The sequence below is a fragment of the Pangasianodon hypophthalmus genome, chromosome 20 (assembly GCF_027358585.1).
Source record: "Pangasianodon hypophthalmus isolate fPanHyp1 chromosome 20, fPanHyp1.pri, whole genome shotgun sequence".
NCBI lineage: Eukaryota > Metazoa > Chordata > Actinopteri > Siluriformes > Pangasiidae > Pangasianodon > Pangasianodon hypophthalmus.
In genome coordinates this window covers 17,625,228-17,649,963 of record NC_069729.1, presented here as the reverse complement: position 1 = coordinate 17,649,963, position 24,736 = coordinate 17,625,228, and the positions used below count along the sequence as shown (strand labels likewise).

General features: G+C 36.5%; 1 protein-coding gene across 1 annotated transcript in view; it reads left to right on the top strand.

The window, feature by feature from the left end:
- The first annotated feature begins 21,287 nt into the window (after positions 1-21,287).
- Positions 21,288-24,736, top strand: part of igsf21a (immunoglobin superfamily, member 21a) — a 250,689-nt gene continuing 247,240 nt past the window's right edge. Inside the window, exon 1 of the mRNA XM_034313983.2 lies at positions 21,288-21,363. Coding sequence (XP_034169874.1) covers positions 21,291-21,363 — 73 coding nt within the window. The 5' untranslated portion in view covers positions 21,288-21,290. The remainder of the gene's footprint in view (positions 21,364-24,736) is intronic.

Below are 24,736 nucleotides of genomic sequence, written 5' to 3'. Positions count from 1 at the left end.
GCCAGGGCTCAATTCCATCCACTTTCGACTAAAATCATTATGAGACATCATGTTGATATTTTAAATCCATCCTTGTTTGAGATGTACAAACTATTTTTTCTTGGATGTATCTCCAGTGTCTTCATGCAAGGCCAGCACAGTTAGAATTGGATTTCTATTTCCAATCTAATCACAGAACACAAACTGATTCAAACTGTGGACAAATTCCAGCAAAACTATGAGTCAAGTGTTTATACTGATTCTAACAAGGGTTCTTAAAGTAAAATTCACCATTTCAGCATTTCACCAAAGTCATGTTCCATGCTATATACCGGGAAAGGTCTGATAGGTCCACTTAGGGTTAGGATCAGTAGAAACTCATGACTGTAATATCACTTGCCATGGATATCATGAATATTCAACCTACTGCCAGTCAAAGTAGAATAATTATATGCCTTGCTAGCAGTTAGTTAACCGGGTAACTATTTTGCAGGACATGGGGGTGTTTCTAATTTGCATATTCATGCATATTCATATATCTAGGCATTTTTAGTAGTTTATTGAACATAAATACTGCTGTCAGATATGTATATTCTTGTTAAGAGTGTTTGTTTACTTGTTTGTTTAAGTCTTATTATATTGAATTAAACAAACCTGATTTTGCATTTAGGAGTTTTTGGATCTACCTTTGTAATGACAACAACAAGAACAACAAAAATCATGTACCGCATCTACACAGCTATACTTGCTTTTCATCTGATTTTAGCCAAGACAACCACGTGGGAAATCGAGGGCATTATTAGGTGGGAGGATTCACATCCCAGCGTTAATTTGGCATCTCCCTGTACCCACTTTGGATTAATCCAATTTAAAGGCTTATACGCAATTGATTTGAGCTAATCCAAATTCCGTCCACACGCTCGCATACAAACAGTATGATTCATGCCACTGATTCACTCTCAGATGATGAGCTCATCCATGCAACCGGTCACATCCTGTGCATACTGATGACCTCCCATACCACATACACACACACACACACACACACACACACACACAAACAAAGTCTACAATGTTGGAGGTTGTATCATTCACAGCGGAAAATAGACTGAGGGCCATTCTTGTGGTTTTGAAAGAGCTTTCATTAGGCTAATAATAATAATAATAATAATAATAATAATAATAATAATGATGATGTCTCAATTTTGGGTATGAAATCAAGTACATGAGATGCCAATGCCACAAAAATGCAGACGTAGAGGAGGACTGTGGGGCTCACGGCACCATTTACGGCACATGATTCATTTTACATGTATGCGCATGTGCAAACATTAATAAAACCTACGAAATTTCCAAACTCTTCCTGGCCCACTTTAACTACATCTTGAAATATAATCATAAAAATATGTCAAAAGTCACATTATTATTATATTAATATGTGAATCCATTTAACAGCTCATGCTTGAAACATCATTTTCCATGAGTCATCCATTATATGTTATGAAAAATGTACATTTTAGTTCAACAGCATTCACTCAGCCCTGTTTCCTGAACACATTAACCCCTATGAAATAGTTAGAATATTCCACACGTCATATTGCTGCCTTCAAGTCCTCCCCAGACCTCTGTGCATGCAGGTTTGGAGGTGGTAATTGTGACATGGTGTGTGTTCAAGTGGTTTTGGTCAGAAAACATGGAAGGCGTGAGTAAAATACTCTTGTTTTAATTATTTGTTTTGAATTATCAATGATTAAAAAGTTCCCTAGTGGTAATTGTGACATTGTGGTGGCATTCATGCGTTTACCTCGTAATTACAAGATTTTCTGACAGCAGTTGAATGCAGAATAAAGTTAACAGGCCATTACATCTAAATTTCCTCAAGACCAGAGGAAGAAGAAATGTAAGTTTTCTCATTGTTTTTTTTTCACTGATATTGTGATATTGACTGATGAGTTCATTTGTGTAACAACTTGGTACAACCCTGTACAGAATTATATGAGGTTGAGTCAAATGAAAACCTTAAAACTGCAACATAAAATAGAATTAAATCTTTTTTTTTTCTTTCCAAGTGAAATCTGGAAACTCCTAAAGCACTGGAACACTTGAATGAAATGCAACAAAATGAAATTTACCAAGTGAAAATTATGTAGAAAACTGATTTTAAAAAGGTTTTCATTTGACTCACCCTCATATACTGAAAAAAAAAATAATAATTACTTTTATTTTAAGCCAATCTTTTGAACATCTTTAAAGTCCTCATGCCAGTAGCATGGATGCCACTTAACCACATTTGATGTTTTCCTTAATTCTATGCTAAAAAAAAACCCTCAACTGTGTTATTTTTAACATTTAAGAGCAAAATGCAGTAAAGAATCAAAGCACCAGGAAACAAAAAATAGTTGTTGTCTAAGGTGGGTTAACTCATAATTCTTCGAATGGTGAACTTCATGTTTTCTTAGATTCAATGTTGGAAGAATAAAATTAAAAAATTTAAAAAAAAATTTAAAATATGATTTAACTTTTAAAAGTTACAGGCTAAAATATTGCCCAATCATGGAATCATCTACAGTTACTCTAGTATTTGTGTTGTGTTAATGTATTTTGGTCACATGATCATGATAATGTCTCATGTATCTCATGTAGCGAAAACCACTGAGAAATATTATGAATTCATTTAACGTAATTCAGTTAATGACACACATGGGCATGAATAATATGAGAAATATATGATATTATATATACTATAAGGAATAATGTTAACCATTTGCAGCTATGTCACCATGAAAGACAATGAAAGGGTGCCATTTTCTTTTCAAAATCCCTGCAAAAGAGCATCATGAAAAGCATCAGCATCATGTAATTCTCAAAGAAAAGAAAGCATCACCTCATATCATGTGAGGAAAAAAAATGTCTTTTTACCTTTACATAATGTATTTGTTTCATGGCTGAAATATTTTTTATAGGTCGTGTTACACTGTCAGAGAAAGGCCTAATGCAGGTGCTGGTGAAAGCTCCCCATTTTCTATCCATTATGATGACATTGAATCTCATCCTCAAGCAACATTTATGGGCCTATGCACTTTATTCAAGAACAGCCTCTGCAGGGGAGAGAGTGAGAGTGCAAAACCAGAAGAGGGAAAAATAAATAAATAAATATATATATATATATATATATATATAAAGTCAGCTGTCTGCGGCCCATTACCTGTGTTTTGGGTTCATCTTCATTGCAGAGGAAACACAAAGCTTTTCCTCAGTAGCTGTTAAAACAAGCTGGACTCCAATTGACTTTTGTTGCCTAATTAATGAGGCTTGTAATTAACTCTGCTGAAGCCGGGCTTTGCTAAATGATAACTGTGCAGCTCTTCATTTTTATGCAGAATAATAACTGAATTTTGATCTTTTTTTTCCCACTGATTTCACTTGGCCTGGCATTTTGTGTGACCATATGTTTAGTATTTGATCTATCTGCCATGCTTTCTTTGCAACAACCTACACACAGTGTTCATACAGGACACTATGTTGTTTACTATGGATGTAACCAAATATGAATGCATTATTCAGAATGAACAGATAATATGTTGTAAACATATACAAATTAGAGGCACACTATGTATTACTTGTATACTATTACTTGTATACTGTATCATCAGTGGTTTGCTCCAGTAGCCTGATCTAAACTGTTTTACTGAGCTACAAAATAAAATCTTATTTCTAGCATACCATATTTATTCAAATTAGCCTGAAATTCACACAGGAAATACACTGGATGGCCAAAAGTATATGGAAATCTCAACATCACACTCATCACATCAAATGTTACCACAAAGTTCGAAGCACACAATTGTCCAGAATGTCTGTACGCTGTAGCATTAAGAATTCCCCTTTACTTGAAGTAAGAGACCCGAACATATTCCAACATGACAATACATTTGCCCACAAAGTGAGCCATGGTTTTCCAAAGTTGGAGTGGAAGAACTCGGGTGACTTCAACCCCACTGAACACCTTTGGGGTAGAACACCGACTGGACCCCAGGCCTCCTCACCCAAAATCAGCGCCTGACCTCACTAATGCTCTTGTGGCTGAATGAACACAAATCCCCACAGCCTCACTCCAAAATCTAGTGGAAAACCTTCCCAGAAGAATGGAGGTTATTATAACAGCAAAGGGGGAATAAACCCCACACACTTTCGGCCATATAGTGTATGCTTTAATTTATAAAGCTGCGTCTCTATATCACCCATGCATAGTTGCACAGACAGTGCAAAGAAAATTTATATATATTCTGTAAAATGAATAGAAATGAATATATTTCTGTAAAGATGCTTGGTGACAATGTCCATTGTTAAAAGCGCTATACTGAAAAAATTGAATTGAATTGAATTGAATCCACCAGAATGTTCCACAGGGCATCTGGTTGAGACAAATTATACACTTGAATGATGTAGCTGAGGTTGGGAAACTGTAAAGTTATACTATTTGTATTCTTTTTCCAGCAGCCTTGTGTTTTCAAGTGTTTTCCAGCATTTTCTAGTAGTACACCTCACATTTAATTAAAAAAAAAAAGCAGTTTAAACCACACCCCTTTTTTATGAGTATAACATAATAGTATAAAATAAGGCATAAGATCACAGTGTTACATATTCTTGTTTTTTTCATGATCATCACGATAGGTCGTATCCTAGTGAATAGCTATGTACAGCTACATAATCGTACAAAGGCATAGTGTTCGAATGAATTTCATCAAAGTGGTGTAGTTAGATGTGTTGCTGCGATGTCCGATCAAATCAGCTACTCTCATTAACTGTTAAAATGAGCTTCTCTCAGAGAATGTGCATAATATTTTTCAGTTGCGTAATATCTTACTCACCACTAACCTTAATCAGTCTAACATCTAGACGGGAATTTTCCCCTCCAGATCACCAGAAGGCACCGTCCCATGACTTTTAACCCACTTCCTATCATTTCCTGTTTGTTAGCACTTGCATAAAGCACTTGGATTCATACACATATTGCGAAGCCTTCTGGGTTTGTGCCTTTGTTTTTTTTTTTCTTTAGAAACTTCTGGGTCTTGTATCCAGAAAAGTGTACCCAAAGGTAAATAGAGTTAATCTTCATTACATCAAACCCAGTTAGTAATATGCCAGATTTTCACCACTAAATAGCATGTCTGCATGAAGAAGCCACACTGAAATTCCGTATAGAATGAACGGAAATGTTAGTCAAAGCAATTCTGTTGGAGTTTCAAAATGATCTCATACTTACAAATTTCTAACAATTTACTTGTTGTGGTTCATTTTTACACTTGCTTATTTTTACATTAAAATCTGTACGAAAAGATATAAAGGTCCAATAAAATAAAATCCAACCATATCTTCTCCCATTTGTTTGAAGTTATATGAGTTTCTCATTTTGTAGTTTCTCAGAGTGTAGATTGCATGTATGAGAATGAAGTGGGCATGAAGTCGTTAAGATGAAAAAAAAATGGCCTTAAATTAATTTCTGAGAACGATGATAGACAGTGTCTCTGTGTATTTGCTATACAGGGCCACAAAATAAGAAAAAAAAGACAAAGTCAACCTTTAAAAGATATGTACATCATTCACCACTGAACCTTGCTGATGTGCTGACACAAAGAAATCCGCTCTCTGTATCTGTAACATATTTATTATTCTATCACACTGACGGGCCTTTAACAGACGTCGGATCTTTGGATAAAAGCACTTTGGATGGATGTACAGTTGGATCCTGGGGGAAGGTGAGGGTTAGTAACAATACAAGGCATAACTGTGATGTGCACTTGGATGAGTAATTGATTCTGTAACTCCTTGCTAAACAAAAGAGCAGAGAAATAAGATATAGTTCTATATTTTATTATTTTCAGGTATTTTTTCTGTTATTCCTGAGTGACTCTGAAATGCATCTAATGGGATTTTTTACTCTTTGCTTTAATAAAGTGCCTTTTTCTGCCTCTCCAACTTGCAGATCATTTTCACAGACCCCGCCCACTCATCGTTAATATTCATAAAGGACCCCTCCCCCCAAAAATCCTCATTAATATTCATGAGCTTGCTAATATCTTTCCTAACACAGGGAAAAACATTTTGCATGTTTCAAATTCAGACTGCTGACTTGCCTGAAATCGCAGAATGCAATCAACTCAACTTAAAATGCTTTGTGCCACCAAATTTAGAATGATGCTTGTTGTTTAGTTCTACAAATGCTTTTGTTTTTATTTTGACATGTGCCTTTGTTTCGGGTTTTGGTCCTGTCTCCGCCCCTGTCCTGTCATTGGCCTGTTACCGATTGCATTCACCTTTTCTGTGTTTGATTTGTGATTAGTTTGCCTTCATGTGTGACTTTGTCTTTTGCAGAGTTTCTTAGAATGTTATCTTGATCCTATTATCCATGTTTAATTTTAATGTCTGCCTGTGCTTTGACCCACGCTGTGGACTACGATTATGATTTTTGGATTGTCTATAATTGAGAACATGCTGAGTTTACACACTTATGTCCTGTGTCAATCACATTAAATGTAGGGATTCCAATTATGGAATACAAATTCTGTTTTATTTAATCTAGCTTCACAACTTGATGTATTATTTTACAATAGAGGATCAGCAAATTCTAATTGTAATCCCACTGAAACTCGGACCATGCATGTCTGCTCAATATTTTAACAAATAGAAATTGCAGCATTTAAGCTAATTGCTTAAGGCATAAATTCCAGAAGTGGTCAGACTGAATGTGAATCAAATAAAATTAAAAGCAGATTCACGTGCAGTGAGAAAGGCCAGCCCTTTGAATTTGCAGTCTGCTGTCAATTCTGACTTCCTGCTTCTGCCTAATATGGAAGTGGTAGTTAAGTGCTTAAGGCTCTGGCTTACTGATCAGAAGGTTGGTGGTTCAGGCCCCAGCATGGCCAAGCTCTAGGGGTGCTGATAGGATTCCTATGAAGCTAGGATATGTGAAGAAAAGAATTTCACTATACTTTAATGTGTGTGTGTGTATATATATATATATATATATATACATACACCTCAGTTTTAGGGCCCAGCAATGGTTCTCTCACCATCCTGGGCCAGAAAATCACAAAATCACAACTTTCCGATCACAAGCTCAGAATTTTAACTACTAAACCACTGAGTCCATATTGAGTGATGAGAAACAAAACTGAGTTGAGTTTCTTAAAGCTCGTCAAGCTTCACATTGTTTTAGCAGTTAAGCTGCCCTAAATTTTAATATTCCTTTTTTTACACTGGACTAATCAAGAACAATTATGTGTCTAAGTGGCAGTTCCTGAATATCAAATTCCTTACTAAATTGAGTAATTCATAATCCACAGGTCTTCTCCTCGGCCGAGCAGCATTCTTAGAAGAACAAGTTGAATCATCATGGCCATGCAGTTAGTGCCAGGAAGTGCATTACATGTTGTACAGGATAATTGTTTTATACTGTAACAGACAGTCTTATCTCATTACAGCTCCAGATTCAACTTTTATTGTTCTTGCAGTAAGTGTCCTCCTGCGTTATGGTTTCATGCAGTAATAATAAAGTTTATACACTTTTCCTAGCAGTGCTGTAGAATGTAGGGATGACTGAAGGTCAAATAAGTACTCAGATCAGTGTTACCTTCATTGATGAAACCTAAGCCTAAGTGTTTTTGCCTGTTCCCACAAGCCCAGCTTGACCTTTTAAACAAAAAAAAACAAAAACACAACAGTATAACCCAAACAATACTTAAGTACCTTTTTATTTGTTTGTTTGTCTGTTTTTTTTTTTTTTATTTAATTAGTTTATTTATTATAATCTAAATTTATTTATTTATTTATTTATTTATGTTACTGATGTGGTTAAGTTTCTACTTTGTGTACTTTTATTTATTTTTGTATTAATTTGTTTCTTTTAATTTTTTTGTGTGTTTGTTTTATAAATTTGTTTATTTTAACCACCATTGTGTTTATGTTTCAAGTTTGTGTTTTTATTTATTTGTTTGTTTGTTTGTTTTATGTGATCACTTTTATTATTATTATTATTATTATTATTATTATTATTATCATTATCATTATTGTTGTTGTTGTTGTTGTTATCTTTAGGTTTCCAATTTGTTTTCGTTTCAGTTATTTCTTTGTTTGCGTGTTTCCCTCCATTGTGTTTGCATTTCTACTTTGTGTTTCTAAGTTTGCTTTTGTCTTAACTTAACTGTGTGTCTTGTTCAAAGTGTGTGATGTATCACTGAAAGGTTCAGTACTTGATTTTGTTGTGTGATATACATAATGATAATAACGCTGACTTTGACTTAGGTTTGTTTTTGTAATCAGAACAGAAAACACAACCCTGTATGACGAGGGCTGAGAAGCACACATCTAAAGTCCTCCGTACGAACAAACAGAGGGGCTGATGTTATTTCATGGGCTCTTTCAAACACTGCTTTGATAGTGTAAATCCTGAATAATTTGTCTTTCACGTGTGAAGTTGGTCAACTGCTGGTGCTTATGTCTAATGTAAGTCCTTATCTCTTCTCAGCCCTGATGAAGGTCAGGCTACATTACAGCAGTTGTTATTTGAGCTCTGTTATTCAGTTCTGAGACGTTTAGTATTCCGTGACGGTATAAAGTACGTGAAGATCAAAGTAAAATGTTTGCGATCAAACACTTTAAAAGAAACTAAGAGCTGAATTCGGAATGGTGCAGCCTTTTACTGACTGCTAATGTCCTCCTCAGACACAGTGCACTCACACTCAGACGCTTTATGAGAAAATAATGAAATTTACTCATACGAGCTGTCCTAATTAGCTTAAATCCATTTGTGTATGCTGTGTAGTGTATATTACTCCTGACTACATAGAGAAATTATTTACAGCATGTCAAAGGCACAGTTTTCTATAAAGGAACTGATTTTTCTTGGTTCACTTTTACATGTAAACATTTTCATTATTATTATTTTCTTCCACAGTTGAAAAGGCTTTTTACTGTCCCAAGCTGTACAAAGCTCCAAGGCTAAAGCAAATATATATATATGTGTGTGTGTGTGTGTGTGTGTGAGCGTGTGTGTGTGTGTGTGTGTGTATATATATATATATATATATATATATATATATATATATATATATATATATATATACATATATCAGTACACCTTCAGAGGTCTTGTGGAGTCCATGCCTTGCTGTGGCACAAGGGGGACCTACACGATATTAGGTAGGTGGTTTTAATGTTATGGCTATATATATATATATATATATATATATATATATATATATATATATATATATATATATATATATATATATATTCTTTCTATTCTTGTGACTATTCTAGCTGAAATATTTACTGCAGAAACATTTTCCAGCCATTATTATCATGTACAATTATCTTTCCTACTCTCTTTCTCTCAGTATATATTCACCAAAATTGATTATGGGAAGAAGGCAAGCAAGCGGAGGCAGTGTGATGCTCTGGGCATCCTAAGTTCACTCCTTCAAGGCAACGGTATTCCCTAATGGCAGTGGCCTTTTTCAGCAGGATAATGCGCCCTGCCATACTGCAAAAATTGTTTAGGAATGGTTTGAGGAGCATGAAAAAGTTCAAGGTGTTGACTTGGCCAACAAATTCCCCAGATCTCAGTCTGATCGAGCAGCTGTGGGATGGTGGGATGTGCTGGACAAACAAGTCCATGGAGGCCCCATCTCGCAACTTACAGGACTTAAAGGATCTGCTGCTAATGTCTTGGTGCCAGATACCACAGCACACCTTCAGAGGTCTTGTGGAGTCCATGCCTTGCTGCGGCACAAGGGGGACCTACACGATATTAGGTAGGTGGTTTTAATGTTATGGTTATATATATATATATGAGAAATTGAGCTTTGATTTATCTTTATCTCTCCAGGAGAAGGCTGACAGTCTAGCCTATCTGAGAAGTGTCATGTGTGTTGTGAATTATGACATGTACATCAGACATCAGGACACAGGGGACTTTGGAGGACAAGTGTATATAGACGTGTGTGTGTGTGTGTGTGTGTGTGTGTGAATCTTAAAATGCATGCAGGTCATAAAATTTTTTTTAGATTTATATACATAAAAAAACTGTGAATGAATAAACAGTCTGACATAATAATAATAATAATAATAATAATAATAATAATAATTCTTGTGCATTGAAGAGAATTTATATTTATTTATTTATTTTTCATTTTTCAACATTGAAGCTAAGAAAACCTGCACTAAACATTCAAAGTTTCATGACTAAACTTTTCATGACTAAAGTCTTATAGCAGAATATCATTGTAAATAAAGAAAAAAATGAGATGAAAGAATTTACTTTTCTTCTTCCTGGGATCTTCAGAAAATTCGGTTGATCCCTTTACTTTACATACATAATTATAAATGTAATATCAGTAGAACACAAACAGCACTCCACTCATGGAATCATCCAGTCATTCTCCTTACTTAACCTTGCTAAGTGCGTCTCTTGGTTACTGATTTTGGACGTATGCATAGTAACGCTGCTTGTTTTTGACCCATTCTGCCCGTTTTGACCCTGAGTTTTAGAAAACACAGTTTACAGATTATCTCTGGTGCATGTTGATCATGTCTGTTGACATTATCGTTCATGACACCAAACAATCTCCACCTGAATCTTCGAGCCGTGGACTTTGTAATATCAACTAGTGTGTAATTGCAGCTTGTATATGTTCTCATGCTGTGATGATTAAATATGAGCTTTTTTTTCTGCCATCTTTGATGTTGATTATTTTTTTTTTTTCAGAACAAAAAGACTTTGACACCGTTTCAAAATGAATATCGTAATTAATGATATTTTGGCGAACTTCAACAGCGGCTGCTTGGCGGTGCTGGGATTTGAACTCAAATCTTCGACCTTCTGAGAATCATTGAGCTACCACTGCCTATTTACTGTTTTTATTTTATTTATTTATTTATTTATTTGGGGTTTTTTTGGTGAAAGGTATTTTACATGTGTGTAATGTCATATTCATATCCCAGGTTAGGGCTGTAGGACTCGAGTCCCATTTCTCAAACTGTTTTCTGTATTGACATTGCAATTTGTACTTGGTTCTTGGGCATTGGTCTCACTAAAGATAGTCTTGGTCTTGACTGAGAGTTTATATAAATAATGTTTAGGTTGTCTTTCCTTTAGAGCCTAATCATTGGCACAATGCACAAATAAATTCTAGTTGAATTTGACCTTGAAAAAGGATTTGATGGCTTTTGGTCTCTTGACCCTAGCAAGTCCTGGTCTTGAACTCTACCCCAGGGTAACAGGATATGAAAGACAACAGATTACCTGAAGATTGGGGCAAATTTAAATTATTTTATTTCTTTACGGGTGCCATATCTTTCTTAATTCTTACATATGTTCTTACTGGAATGATCTCTGATAGAAGAAAGGTTAGTAGTTGCTCAAATATTGGTGTGCTCAAATATTTTTTTAATTTACTTATTTATTTTTATTTTATAAAATCATGTCTGTTCATTTTAAAGATGGGTGCCAATAATTCTGGACCACAGTTATTGGAATTGACCATGACATAATATAATATTTACTCTTTCTTTTTTTTTTGAATATATTTCTATTGTTTAAATTGTGTTTAAATAATTTATTTATAGTATTTACAGTCATTTTATTTGTTATCTTTAGTAGTGACTTTTAATAATATATTCACTGAAGTATGCTTTTGTAATGCCAACGTTCTTCTTCAATTTCACTCACATGGAAAAAAGTAAAGGTCATATGGGTAAAGATTAGTAAAGTCACAAAGCCTGCAGCTTTTGAAAAATAGATTTTTTTGTTGTTGTTGTTGTTGTTGTACAAAAAAAAATTGTTTTAACTTTTGAACTTGCAACCGTTCAGGAACCGAAGCACTGAGCTGTCAGTCTAACCCGTGTTCTTCACTATCTCTAAACAAACCCAAGATCTTCCACACGAAGGAAATCTATTTAGATACAGAAAAACTGATTTCTACTCTCATATGCTTTTTTCAGCAATCTGTACACACCGATGCTTAATAAACAGAAGCGTTAAACTGAACTCCTACATGTGTAATTCAACATTATCATCATTTCTTCTTTATCAGTATTACTTTTATTTTGCTGTAATGGCATTGCACAGTATGGGCCCCATTTTAAATAAGCTTTAGACCTATTATATATGGCTTACCCGTTATCTCAATTTGTCAGTACTGGAAAATTAAAGCAGCGTACAGAATTTTTGCAGAATGCTTTTGTTTGGATTAATGGCGTCGCAGGCCGTTGCACACATTCATATACAGTTATTACTTACTATCAATACAGAAGAGGAGGAGGGTGATGAGGTCTGCTTCCGGCTGTGCAGATAGTCTGGTGGAATGTAGTAGGGAAATACACACACACACACACACACACTGTGATAGACTAACACATGAGATTTCAAAGTTGGCCAAGATTTTTGTCACTCCTCAAGAGATGCTCTATTGCACAGTTAATGCACTAATAATGAATGAACAGAATGTATTCAGTACTCTCCTCACTGTCTTACAGGTAGGAAACTATTTTTCCCCATTTTCTCTCCATTTTGGACCCATCCAATAGCTACAACTGCCCTATACAACTACCAACCAGGGTGGTTGAAGGCTAACACGTGCTTCCTCTGAGACACGTGAAGCCAGCTAACCACATCATTTTGAGCTGCTGCATCAAAGTGCAACATAACCAACATATTCTTTTTATCATTTAATGAATGAATCACCATAATTTAAACCAAATGTATAGTTACTTTTAATGTTGTAGATCATCCATGACACAAGTTAGTTCCTGTTATGTTATTGCTTACATTATAGCAGCTACAAACAATCATTTCCTCACCAGCCTGTCTTTTTCTCTGTCTTTGAGTTAATAAAACAAAATTGCAGCTTGTCACGTTACCAAGAAACTGGTAGGTATCTGGAAAGAGCCTTCTGTCTATGAAGACTTTCATGTGGTGGAAAACCTACTGACTATTACAAAGCACTGACACTGGAGACTCCTTTCAAAAATGTTACATAAACATCTCCTTACATATCGACAATCATATATTTTTCTTTGTTAAATATTACACTTAAAAAATCCACTATGCAAGTCCCTGTGAATGAGTTGTTACTATAGCAATAATAACACATTAGAATGAGTGCATTAATATAAACCTGTGATTTGAGCTACAGTTGGAGTCGCTGTTATGGAAATTTAAACACCTTCTGACGAATCAGAATTCAGCATTTAGTGGTGCAATGGTACATGTGATGCTAAACATCATGAAAAGCTGACAGTAAGTGAATGTGTTGGTTTTAGGATTAGGAAGAAATGTCATTGAGTCTCATTGCAGAAAATTGATGTGATTTGATGGTTTTTACTTCAACTATTTAGAGTTTTTGAGGAAATTCAATGTCTTTTATATCAGTTATATCAGACTGCTGGACTGCTTACTTTTGCAGTCCCCTAAGCTCCAGGTATTAACTAGCAAATTCCTAAGTCCTGAGTAATTATATTTTGGTAAAAAATACAGTTTTTACCAAAATATAATTTTGGTTTTTATCCCCACTACAGTTTATTTTTTAGATTAATTTTTATCTGCTTTCCTGTGCGACTTTTGACAGATTGCTTAGATAATAGATTTCTTTTGGTTCTGAATTTATTCAAATTTCCATTTCAGGTGCCGGCATCATCTCCGGGATAAATTGATATTCGTCACAACACACACAAATATCAGCTAATCTTGCAGCTTTGATGAATGCGCTACTGATACATTGGATGAAAAAAATTGTACATGATTTTTATTCATAGATACAGAAAGTGTTAAAAAAAAAAAAATTTAGCTCCCTACCTGACTGAGATGTGAGTGCTGAAGTAAAAATTGTTGTAAATTCAGTACTGTTTGGTTTGACTGAGAAATGACAGGCCATAGTGGTGGGTTAGAACCAGAATTTTTAAAATAAATTGATGAAAAATGGATGTGGACCTGGCCTGAAGGTTAGAAACACATATTAAAAATAAAAAAAAATAAAAAAACAAATGCCCGAGGCATGAAAATGGTTTTGCTATCCTCACAGTGAGGCTCTTCTTCTTGACTGTTAGATATTTTCATACTAACTTCATTACAGATTGAACAGTTTGTGCATTTATTTGTTGTGCATTTATTTACACAGGGAGAATGGAGCAGCATTTTAGATTAGACCATATAAAATCATATAAAATGACTGTGAAGCAAAATAGCAGGCGGCGACTTCACCTAAAACAACTTGAATATACATTTATAATTGTGTTAATTATTAACAAACAAACAAACAGATAGATAATAAGCAAATAAATAGAACTTGAATATATATTTTTCATTATGGTAAAGGCAGTGTGATACATGATTATGGATGAGATTTGATTTTAAGACAAATTAAACTACGTTTATTACTTACTTTAATTAAAACGCTACCTCAAATTTCACCTAAAATAACCATTGCTTGCTATAAAATATTTATATTTTATATAATAACATATATTAACTTCATAATAGCATAATTACACAATGCTGTATTATTCGAGCATATTTCCAGCCTGTGCTGTTTATGGCAGATAATCACCCTGAGCGTCCCACATGGAGAAAACACACCACCTGTGGCAGGAGACGTAATTGAGCGTGACAGTTATTAAATGATGTTAACTGCGACATGAGGCGTCTGATGAGGGGCCAGTCAGATGTGTGTCAGCAGTTGATATGGGATACTATCACCATCTCTCTGAAGGGGAACGTCTGTTAACGTGCGGAGATCTGCTCTGAAAATAAAGCCAGAGCACACACAAAGGACACGCTTATTATTTATTTATATATCTATTTATTTTGATATTTTCTGATTTTTCTCCAAAACCATGCGAAAGGAAGCCTGCCAGGAATTTGCTCTGCAATTAGCAACAGAGGGCAAGTCCCCTTGAAGTAACAGAGGATTCTTAGATGTTAAAACTGAAATGCAAAAATTGTAATTAATAAATAAATTGGCTATTTGGGAAACCCAGTCCATTGGCAATATGCCGATATGACCGTGACCGTGGCAAGGTCTCTACAGACAACCAATGCATGCAAGGTGATCATATCACATAATCAACATGTCAGTTGATTCCCCTCACCCCTGGAGGTTAGAAGGGCTGAAATCATATCCCTATTTCCAGAAAAATGGCCACGTTCCCAATGAATCAAGTTAGCTTATAATCTTAAAGTCAGACTTTTACATTTAGCTTTTTTTTTATACATTCATTCATCTTCAGTAACTGCTTTATCCTAATCAGGGTCGTGATGGATCTGGAATCTGTCCTGGGAACACTGGATGCGAAGCTGGAAAACACCCCAGTTGGGATGCGAGTCTATTGCAGGGCACCATGCTCACACACATTCACAAATAGCAGCAGTTTAGCTTAGCCAGTCTGCCTCCTGGCATGTTAGCCAACCAGGAGGAAAACTACACAGACACATGGAGATCATGTGAAACTCCACACAGAGAGTAACCTGAACTGAGGATCAAATCGATGACCCTGGATCTGTTAGGCGGCAACTCTATGCAGTATCGCTACACCACTATTACTTTCTGCACACTTTACTTGTATGCCTTTGACATACATGTGAATAGTGATCTTGATCAACGAAGAAAAAAAATCAAAGTTAAATCTATTTGTCGAAAACTAATTTTCTGTGATTATGTAATACTTAACGATCCATTGCATCATTTGCATATTCTCTTCCAATTCAAATATGCATTGATGCATTGTATTATTTCATTTTCATATTCTGATGTGGTTAAAGTGGAATAAAAAGTGGTCTAAAATTAAGAATTAAGAATTCAACAGCTGGCTCATTTAAAATGCGGATAAGATCATAGAAATTTACATTTCAAATATCAAATGTAAAAAAAAATTAATTTTGAAAATTACTCTCAAATTACTATCAGATAATTTAGGAGTACTGTCAAATGTATTAAATTTGATCAGCAAATCAACTTAGTGGTAAAAAAGTATTGATCAGATAATTTGCTGTATCTTGGCATCAACAAAGTTTCCCTTGGTCAACTTCTGTTATTTTTTTACACATTTTATAAATAAATTCCTTACCTTTTAGATACAGTATGTTAGAAAGTAATGGTTACAGCCAAATATACTCTACCAGTCACCAGTCAACATAATTTGCTAAAGGCTTATGGTTGCAATTTGTTTCTAACACAAATAGAAATAGTGACATTTATATTAATTTCATTTAAAACAAGTACACTGTATGGCCAAAAGTTTGTGGACACCTGACCATTACACCCATATGTGCTTGTTGAACATCCCATTCCAGATTTAGTCCCTCTTTACTGTTATAATAACCTCCACTCTTCTGGGAAGGCTTTCCACTAGAGTTTGGAGCGTGGCTGTGGGGATTTGTGTTCATTCAGACATAAGAGCATTAGTGAGGTCAGGCACTGATGTTGGTGAGGAGGTCTGGGGTGCAGTTGGTGTTCCAGTTCATCCCAAAGGTCTTCAGTGGGGTTGAGGTCAGAGTTCTCTGCAGGACACTCAGGTTCTTAGACTCCAACCTTCACACACCATGTCTTTAAGGGGCTCTCTTTGTGCACAGGGGCATCCTCATGCTGGAACAGGTTTGGTCCTCTTAGTTCCAGTGAAGGGAATTTGTAATGCTACAGCATACAAAGACATTCTATACAATTGTGTGCTTCCAACTTTGTGGCAACAGTTTGAAGAAGAACCACACATGGGTGTGATGGTCAGGTATCCATAAATGTTTGGCTTTACTTTCAATGTAATTGTTTTCCCAAACAATTAGTTCATTTAGAACATAGAAGACGTGGTTAGGAGCTTGGACTATTTGGGAATATTTAGAAAAACCTCCTCTTCATGAAGCTCATTGAGAAGATGCCAAGAGTGTGTAAACCTTCCTTGGCTGAATAAAATAATTTTCTCCCTTTTTTTTTAAACAGATCAACTGGCGTTTTTGGTTCATCCTTAAATCCGGGATGTTGCTGCTTCTTGTGTCCACCTGCTGTGGCCGCTAAGTCTGCGATTAGCAGTCCAGTCACAGCGCCATAAACTGCGAGTCATTCTCCTTCCTGCGGCAAGCAGGACGGAACCCATTTTCCCCTTTAAGACGCCCCTCGCGAGGCAGCGAGAGCACACTGTGAAGCTCTTCTTATGAGATGCACCACGTTTCAGGGCTTTAAGCCCATGATTCATCTCGCCTCACATCCTCAAACTGGGCTCGATGACAACAAAGAGGAGGTGGAAATGGAAATGATATTTTTAGTCTTCTTATGTGCAACACAAGTGGGCTTTCATAATGTTTTTTGGAATTTTTGTTATGGTTGAAAAGAAAAAAAAGGCCAAAGCATAAAAAACAACATCATCTGGTCAGTGCAGATTGATTTTTATTAACAGATATAAACATGACTAAACATTTAAATCCATGTTATGTGACAGGACAATAAAAAAAATCAAATAAAAAAATCATATAATCATTGAGGTTCGTTAAGCTTTATCTTGGGAGATGTTTATGTAGCAGCTATGGAAGGAGTCTCCAGTATCATTACTTTGTAACAGTTAGTTTCACGTCATGGGAGTGTCTTCAGGACAGATGAGTTTGTGCTTTCAGATTGTTCACACACATGCAGCAATTTTTGTCTTATTAACTTGAAGAGACAGAAAAACGAAAGGGTGGTGTGAATTATTTTCGTATAACAGTACAGTCCGAAGTGTGTCATTCTTCACATTAAAAATTGCACAACACGATTCAAAAGAAAGGTTATGAAGGATTTGCGCTGATGTTAGCAATCCTAACATGTTTTTTATCCAAAATCCAACACATTCTTGCTCAGAATGCCTGGAATTTATTAGGAAGTCACGATTGAGTCACGCACCCATACAGATACATTTGAAAAGGTATGTTTTCCTCGTTTTTTTGACTTTGTATCTTTACCGAAACCATATCAATCAACCAAAAAAATGCAACCTTTTTTCATAGCCACTGCTATGATAGGTATTGACCTACATTTCATAAGGCTCAATTCTGATTGGTCAGAAGGTGTTGATTAATTTTCTATAATAACATGTCTAACAACACTTTTAGCTGCTAGTCGGAATTTCTACCTCTGGGCATTCAAGCTACAAAGCTGAAAAAAAAACACGGATGCCTCCATATTTGTCTTGATGCTTGTCACAACAATCGAACTACCTGTGATGCGTGATCTATATTTATTTACTTCCTCAAAACAGTGATGTTATAGATTTAACAAGCGATTATGGCTGTATTTTGATTGATCGAAAGCAATTTCTTGTATATACAGTATAACTCATTTGAAAGTAACTAAGTTCTACTTTGTTTTCTGTTGACGCTGTGAGCAGCCATGTTGATTTCTGAGTAGGAATTGTGAGTTAAGGGGGTGTTTAATTTGACACACAGGGACCGTGTATGGTGGATGTGTACGGACGCATAATCTTTGATATGGCAAAGTTTTCTCTGAAGACACGTTTATTTACACGTTTATTTTTTGGAAGAAGTCTCCAGTGTCAGCACTTTTTAACAGTCAGGGGTAAAGATTCTTTATAATATGACAAGCTACAATCTGCATTTTTTTGTCTTATTAACTTCAAGCGAGAGAATCTGGTGAGGGAATGCCTGTTTATTGCTGCTTTTATACAATTTCGGAGATTCCACAACATAAAATGTAACTTCAGGATGTCCTGTTATAGGAAAATAATCAGGTTCTTGGTGGTGATAGTGACTCCATTTCATGATGGGCCACATCACACCACCTTGATGTTGATTATTTTCTGATTACAACACATCCTGCACCTGATTGTCATGTGATCCATTTACTATGACCATCCATCCATTTTCTGTACCGCTTATCCTACACAGGGTCACAGGGAGCCTGGAGCCTATCCCAAGGGACTTGGAGCACAAGGCAGGGGACACTCTAGACAGGGCACAAACCCATCACAGGGCACAATTGCACACACTCCAGACAATTTAGAGATGCCAGTCAGCCTTCAGTGCATGTCTTTGGGCTGGAGGAGGAAAGCAGGGTACCTGGAGGAAACCCCAAAATCACAGGGAGAACATGAAAACTCCACCCACAGGGCAGAGGCGGGAATCGAACCCCCAACCCCAGAGGTGTTAGTAATTGTGCTGACCACTAAGCCACCCTGCCCACCTAACTATGACCAATACGTCAAAATTTTCAAGTGTTCCAAGAGCTACATAACACAGTCATTTTCCACTGAACCTTTTTAGATGAAAAAAGTATTTTCAAATGTACTCATATTATAATCTCTCAGCCAATTGCTCCAGATATTTTTTTTTTTGCAACATCATTCTCCAATTGATTGTTTCTGGCCTGGGAGGCTGTTGTGGAAAGCAGTGAGAACATGCGTTTTGTGTTGGAGACCTCATTTACACGTTGGATTATGTGTTTGTTTGTGAGACGCATGCTGCGCTAGGCACACTCGGCTGGATGGATGTTCTGAAAGCCTTTGTTGGCAGTCGTGGTGCATTGAACAATGTGCATACACACCCACTAACACACACCTTGTGTGAGGAGGAATGCACAAGTTGCGTCACAGTACTTCTGCTCTTACTTGGGTGGAAGATTTTAGTGGCAAAAACTGACAGTATATGTTTTTTAAAAAAAAGTGTCATCAGATTTTTGCATTACACACGTTTCATAACCCTCTTTACCCTGCAGATCCGACATTAATAAAAGAGCAAGGGGAACGTCTGAAAGTCAACAAAACATTAAAACAGAATCAGGGAGTGTTTTGATGTGGCTCGGGAGGATTTATTCATGATATCCTCTAGGTGTGTGTACGCTCCTACATTCAGATTTCATTTAGGAGTTATTACTTTGTAGCAAACAAGACAGCGTTATGAAGGAAGAGAAAGAAAACAGGATTGCCCCTATGCGTCTTTCTGACTTGACGGCTCTCCTCGGCTGTCAGTTAGCCCAGAAATCAGGGTGTAAATCCCGTTTAGGGTTTGCTGAACCGAGAAGCTCACTCTCAGATACTTAACGTCTACTTGGAGGAAAAAGGACAGAGGCCAGACCACCCATGACAGCTGTATTAGATAGACTTTTCCTCCAAAGAGACTGGAGAGATCTTTTTTTTTTCCCCATTCAGGGCAGGTGCTATATGGACAGAAACATGTCGGGCCCCGTTGCCTCGATAAATTGTTGTTGACGCTGCCCTCAGGAGATGTGCAATCGCGCATTAGTTCTGCAGGTCGCGGCCAAGAGAGCAGAACAGCCGCTTTGTCTCCTATGGAGCAGTTACATCGCCTAGGCAGTCATTTATGAGAGCGCACTTCCTTTCTTTCCCTGTAGATCAGTTTCTTGTAGACTTTGTCAAACTGATGGTCATGGAAGACACGTTCAGATCATTTCATCGGCGCGCAAACATGCACACTGCCAACTGAGTCCCAACTAAAGCCCTGTTCACACTTGGCATTAAGTGATCTCAAGTGATCTGATCACAAGTGGACAGCAGAAAGCGTAGCCGTTTACACCCACCATTTTGACTATGTCTCCTGTGACCACTTGTGATCAGATTTCACACATCATTTCCATGGAGGAAGGGAGTCGTGCACATTTATTACGTCAGTCTTCCGCTATGTTTGCTTTCAACCTGTCCTGAGAATCCACAAATCTCATGATTCGACGAACGATAAGACAAAGATGAGACAACAAAAGACGCTACGCTTGAATCCATTAGCCTAGAGGTGGAGAATTCTATCATTCAACATGATTTCCAAACAGTCTCGCAATGATTATGTATTTTCCAGCTAGGGCAATGATGCTGTCGATTAGTTGGTCCTTTGTTGCTCTCGGGGACATATCGAGATGCTTTAGCGTTCACACTACAAATGTTACGTGGTCATATGATCCAAGACCACCTCTGAAGGTGGTTTGAGTGATTGGATCTCAGTGTGTCTCCATTTGATTTGGCACAGTTTTTACCCCGGATGCCCTTCCTGACACAACCTTCCCCAATTTTATCCACGCTTGGGACCAGCACGGAGAGTACACTCCCAGTGGCTGGGTTATTTTTGGAAACACTTATGATTTTTTTATAGTTTTTTTTCAGTAACCACGGTTTATCCAGATACTATCTTGGGAACACTTGGAGCGATGCGGGAGAATTCACCCCAAATGGGAAGCCAGTTCATTTCAGGGCACCATTTACCCACACATATTCACATTATTATTTGCACCTAGGGCCTACTGAGCATGGCCAAGCCACCTACTGGCAGTATGTGGAATATAATATTTGGAATAAGTCACATGTTCAACAGGAAGTTGCATCATCTGAATTACCTGAAGAAAAGTAGGTTTTCTCATTCTTTTTTCTTTCTTTTCAGTCATACTGTGAGAATAACCGACAAGATCACGCCCTTGTTACCTAAATTTCTGATTAAACGGAAATTCTCAGCTTTAAAAAATGGTCTTCTTGATGTTAGCATGGATGCTAGGTTGTTTTGTATTTGGTATGTCCAATTAAAGGTAGAGAGCTAGCTAACATTTGCTAGTTAGCTAACTAAAAGTTTGACCAGATTAACAAAATACACAAAAGAACACAGAAAGGTTCACATGAAGGAAGCAACTAAGTGTGAGAGTTTTATTCTAGTTAGCTAATAGCACTACATTAGCCACATGTTTATGTATGTATCTATATGTTTTAACTAGTGAACAGCATATATGCTGTTCTGATTAATCTATAGTGAATAAACAGGTAAAAAAAGATATTCTAACTATGTGAAATACATGTAAAAGATAAAATAATAGACTATTTTACTGTCTTTGAATGTGCTTGTTGTGGAAGTGCTGGCCCTGGAGCCATGACTAACACTGACCTCTAGTCATAGCACTTATTAAATATATAAAGCAGTCGTGTGTGTGCTTTGTGTGTGTGATCCATGTGTATTGTTTTATATCGATTCAGCTCTTGCCTGAGGACAATCATAGTTGTGCCCTAAGACAGGCTTCGATGCACTGTATGAAAATAACTTCATTGATGCAGTTCAGCGTGAATGAATAATATCAATACTGTACACACTGTTGTGTGTGTGTGTGTGTGTGTGTGTGATTCAACATGCACTCCTTCATACGCTCCCTGATCATTCAAGTCTGATTTTTTCGTCATTGTTTTAATATATATGAGTCATTTCATCTTGATGATCACACAAATTAGGAAATAAAAGCTCGACCTTTAAGTGCCCTTCATTCTTAATGTTGAACTTCTTTCCCAAAAACAGGTATTTGGTTGAAGGTCACTAGCGTACTTATCATAGCGAAATTAGCTGGTCAACACTGAGCTACTCACTAAATCACATGACTTAGTAGGTATATTTCATATGGACAGATTTGTATTCATAATTTAATAGACAATTTGTGCATTTACATTATGCTAGTCATAAAGCTACCACTGTAGATTAAAGCTATAGATTAAGCTATTAAGATCCTTAATTAAACAGAGTGACCTGGATGTTCAGAGGAATCTAGCAGTCTAGTTTCAACATGAGGAAAGCAGGAAATACACATTGTTCCTAGTGCAATGTTTTTACTGTATTGTATATCTCTGAAAGGAAAGAGTTAGATCAGATTTTAAGCTGAAATTGGAATAGCAAAGAAAAATGAAAACTGGCCATCCATGAAGTGAGGTAGATTAACCCCTTAGGACAGAAACAGTAATATTGGAAACTTGTTTTGATCACATTTTCATGTTGAGAACTCCAGATAATTACACATAAATTGAACTGTTTACACAGTTGAACTCATTCCTACAGTTTAACACCTGAAGGCAAAAAATATATTACAAAATGTCTACGAAACCAGAAATGCAGAATATTCCTCGAAAATGTTCTTTTTTTACACAATAGATAGATAGATAGATAGATAGATAGACAGACCAGGCAACATCTTTCAGTATTCGACTGTCCAGTTGCGTGAGCCTGCACCTACTGTAGCCTCAGATTCCCATCTGCCTCAAGATTCTGCGTGTTCTGACATACTTTTCTGCTCACCACGGTTGTAAAGAGTGGTTATTGTAGACTTCCTGTCATCTCAAACCAATCTGGCAATTGTCCTCTGACCTCTTGCATCAACAAGCCGTCTCCGCCTGCAGAACTGCTGCTAACTGGATGGTTTTTTGGTTGTTTTTTGCACTATTCTGTGCAAATTTTAGCGACTACTGTGCTCAAAAAGCCCAGGTGATCTACAGGTTAATACTCAAACCAGCCCATCTGAGACCAACAACCATGCCACCAGTTAAAGTCAATGAGATCACATTTTTCCCCATTCTGATGTCTGAGGTAGACATTAACTGAAGCTCTTGACCTGTATCTGCATGATTTTATGGATTGAACTGCTGCCACACGATATGTTAATTGGATAACTGCATGAGTGAGCAGGGGTACAGGCATTCCGATTAAAGTGGCTGTAAGTCTGGGCATTATGGAAGACCTAAATTACAATTAATTAGCTATTATAATGACGTATAATGCACAAGGATGGAGAAGTTGAGATAAAGCAGACTTATGGAAATCCAAGCCAAAAAAAAAAAAAGTTGCATAGCCTTAGAATGAGATGCTACAAAGCATCCATTATGGGAACCAGGGGTGCCAATACTATGTCCAAAGCAACGGATGGGCTGCAGTCAGTGATGCTTTTTATAAATACACATTTCAGTCAGAAAAATATATGTTCTTACATTTTTTTGCTGTCTTTATATTATATTTATTCATAATCTCCAGCCCCTACTACACACGCAGACAGTATTATAAACCCGATACATTTGCACTGTATTCAGTGTTCATTGTGACTTTAAACACTTGATTTCCTTGGTCGCTTGTGGTTAACAGCATGTAAGAAGCAGCATGTATGTGGTTATATGCTCATAATGATCTTTAAAAACCTTTTCAGCATGGAGGGGAATAAAAACAAAATCCTGCAGAAATAAATCAGCTTAGTGGACAGAATTAGAGGCGAAGGCTTTAGAGCCAGGGTGGGATTAAGGAAAATCATGTGCAATAAAGAGCAAGTGATCAAGAGTGACTGGAGAGAGAGAGAAAGAGAGAATCGGGGTGGAGAAGAGTGCAAATTATGGAAGAGTGGGGTTTGGAAAGGGCCAGACCTCAACTAAGATCAAAAAAGGACATGAAGACATAAAAAAAACTGACATATACTAGTCATTTTCATAGTAAACTCTAAAATATGTTTCTTCCATTATGTAAATTACATATTTAGACACCCTTACAATGGGCTGTACTATTTCTTTACTGTTGGCCAGGCCTCAAGTTTGACTCCCATGTCTTCCTTTCTTTTATTTTGTGAATTAGCTAGCATAGCTTAGTGGCTGAGGGTCCAAGACCTCTTGTAAACATTGATGATGTAATGAACGTGGATTTTTAGCTTAAAAACTTGGTTGCCTCTGTCAGAAGTTATGATTCAGCCATCCATACATGGATCTTTCATCAAAATACTGACTCAAACCATACATCAAATACAAAAATACAGACATAAAATATGTATGTACTAATGCATTTTAATAGCGAACTCTAAATATGTTTCTCACATTGTGTAAAAAAGAAAAGAAAATAGTAAATGACATGTTTAGACACCCCTACAATGGACCATACCATTTTTTTTTTTGACATTGCTTTAAATAGCCTTTAATGGGGGATTAGGTGGCATAGCTTAGT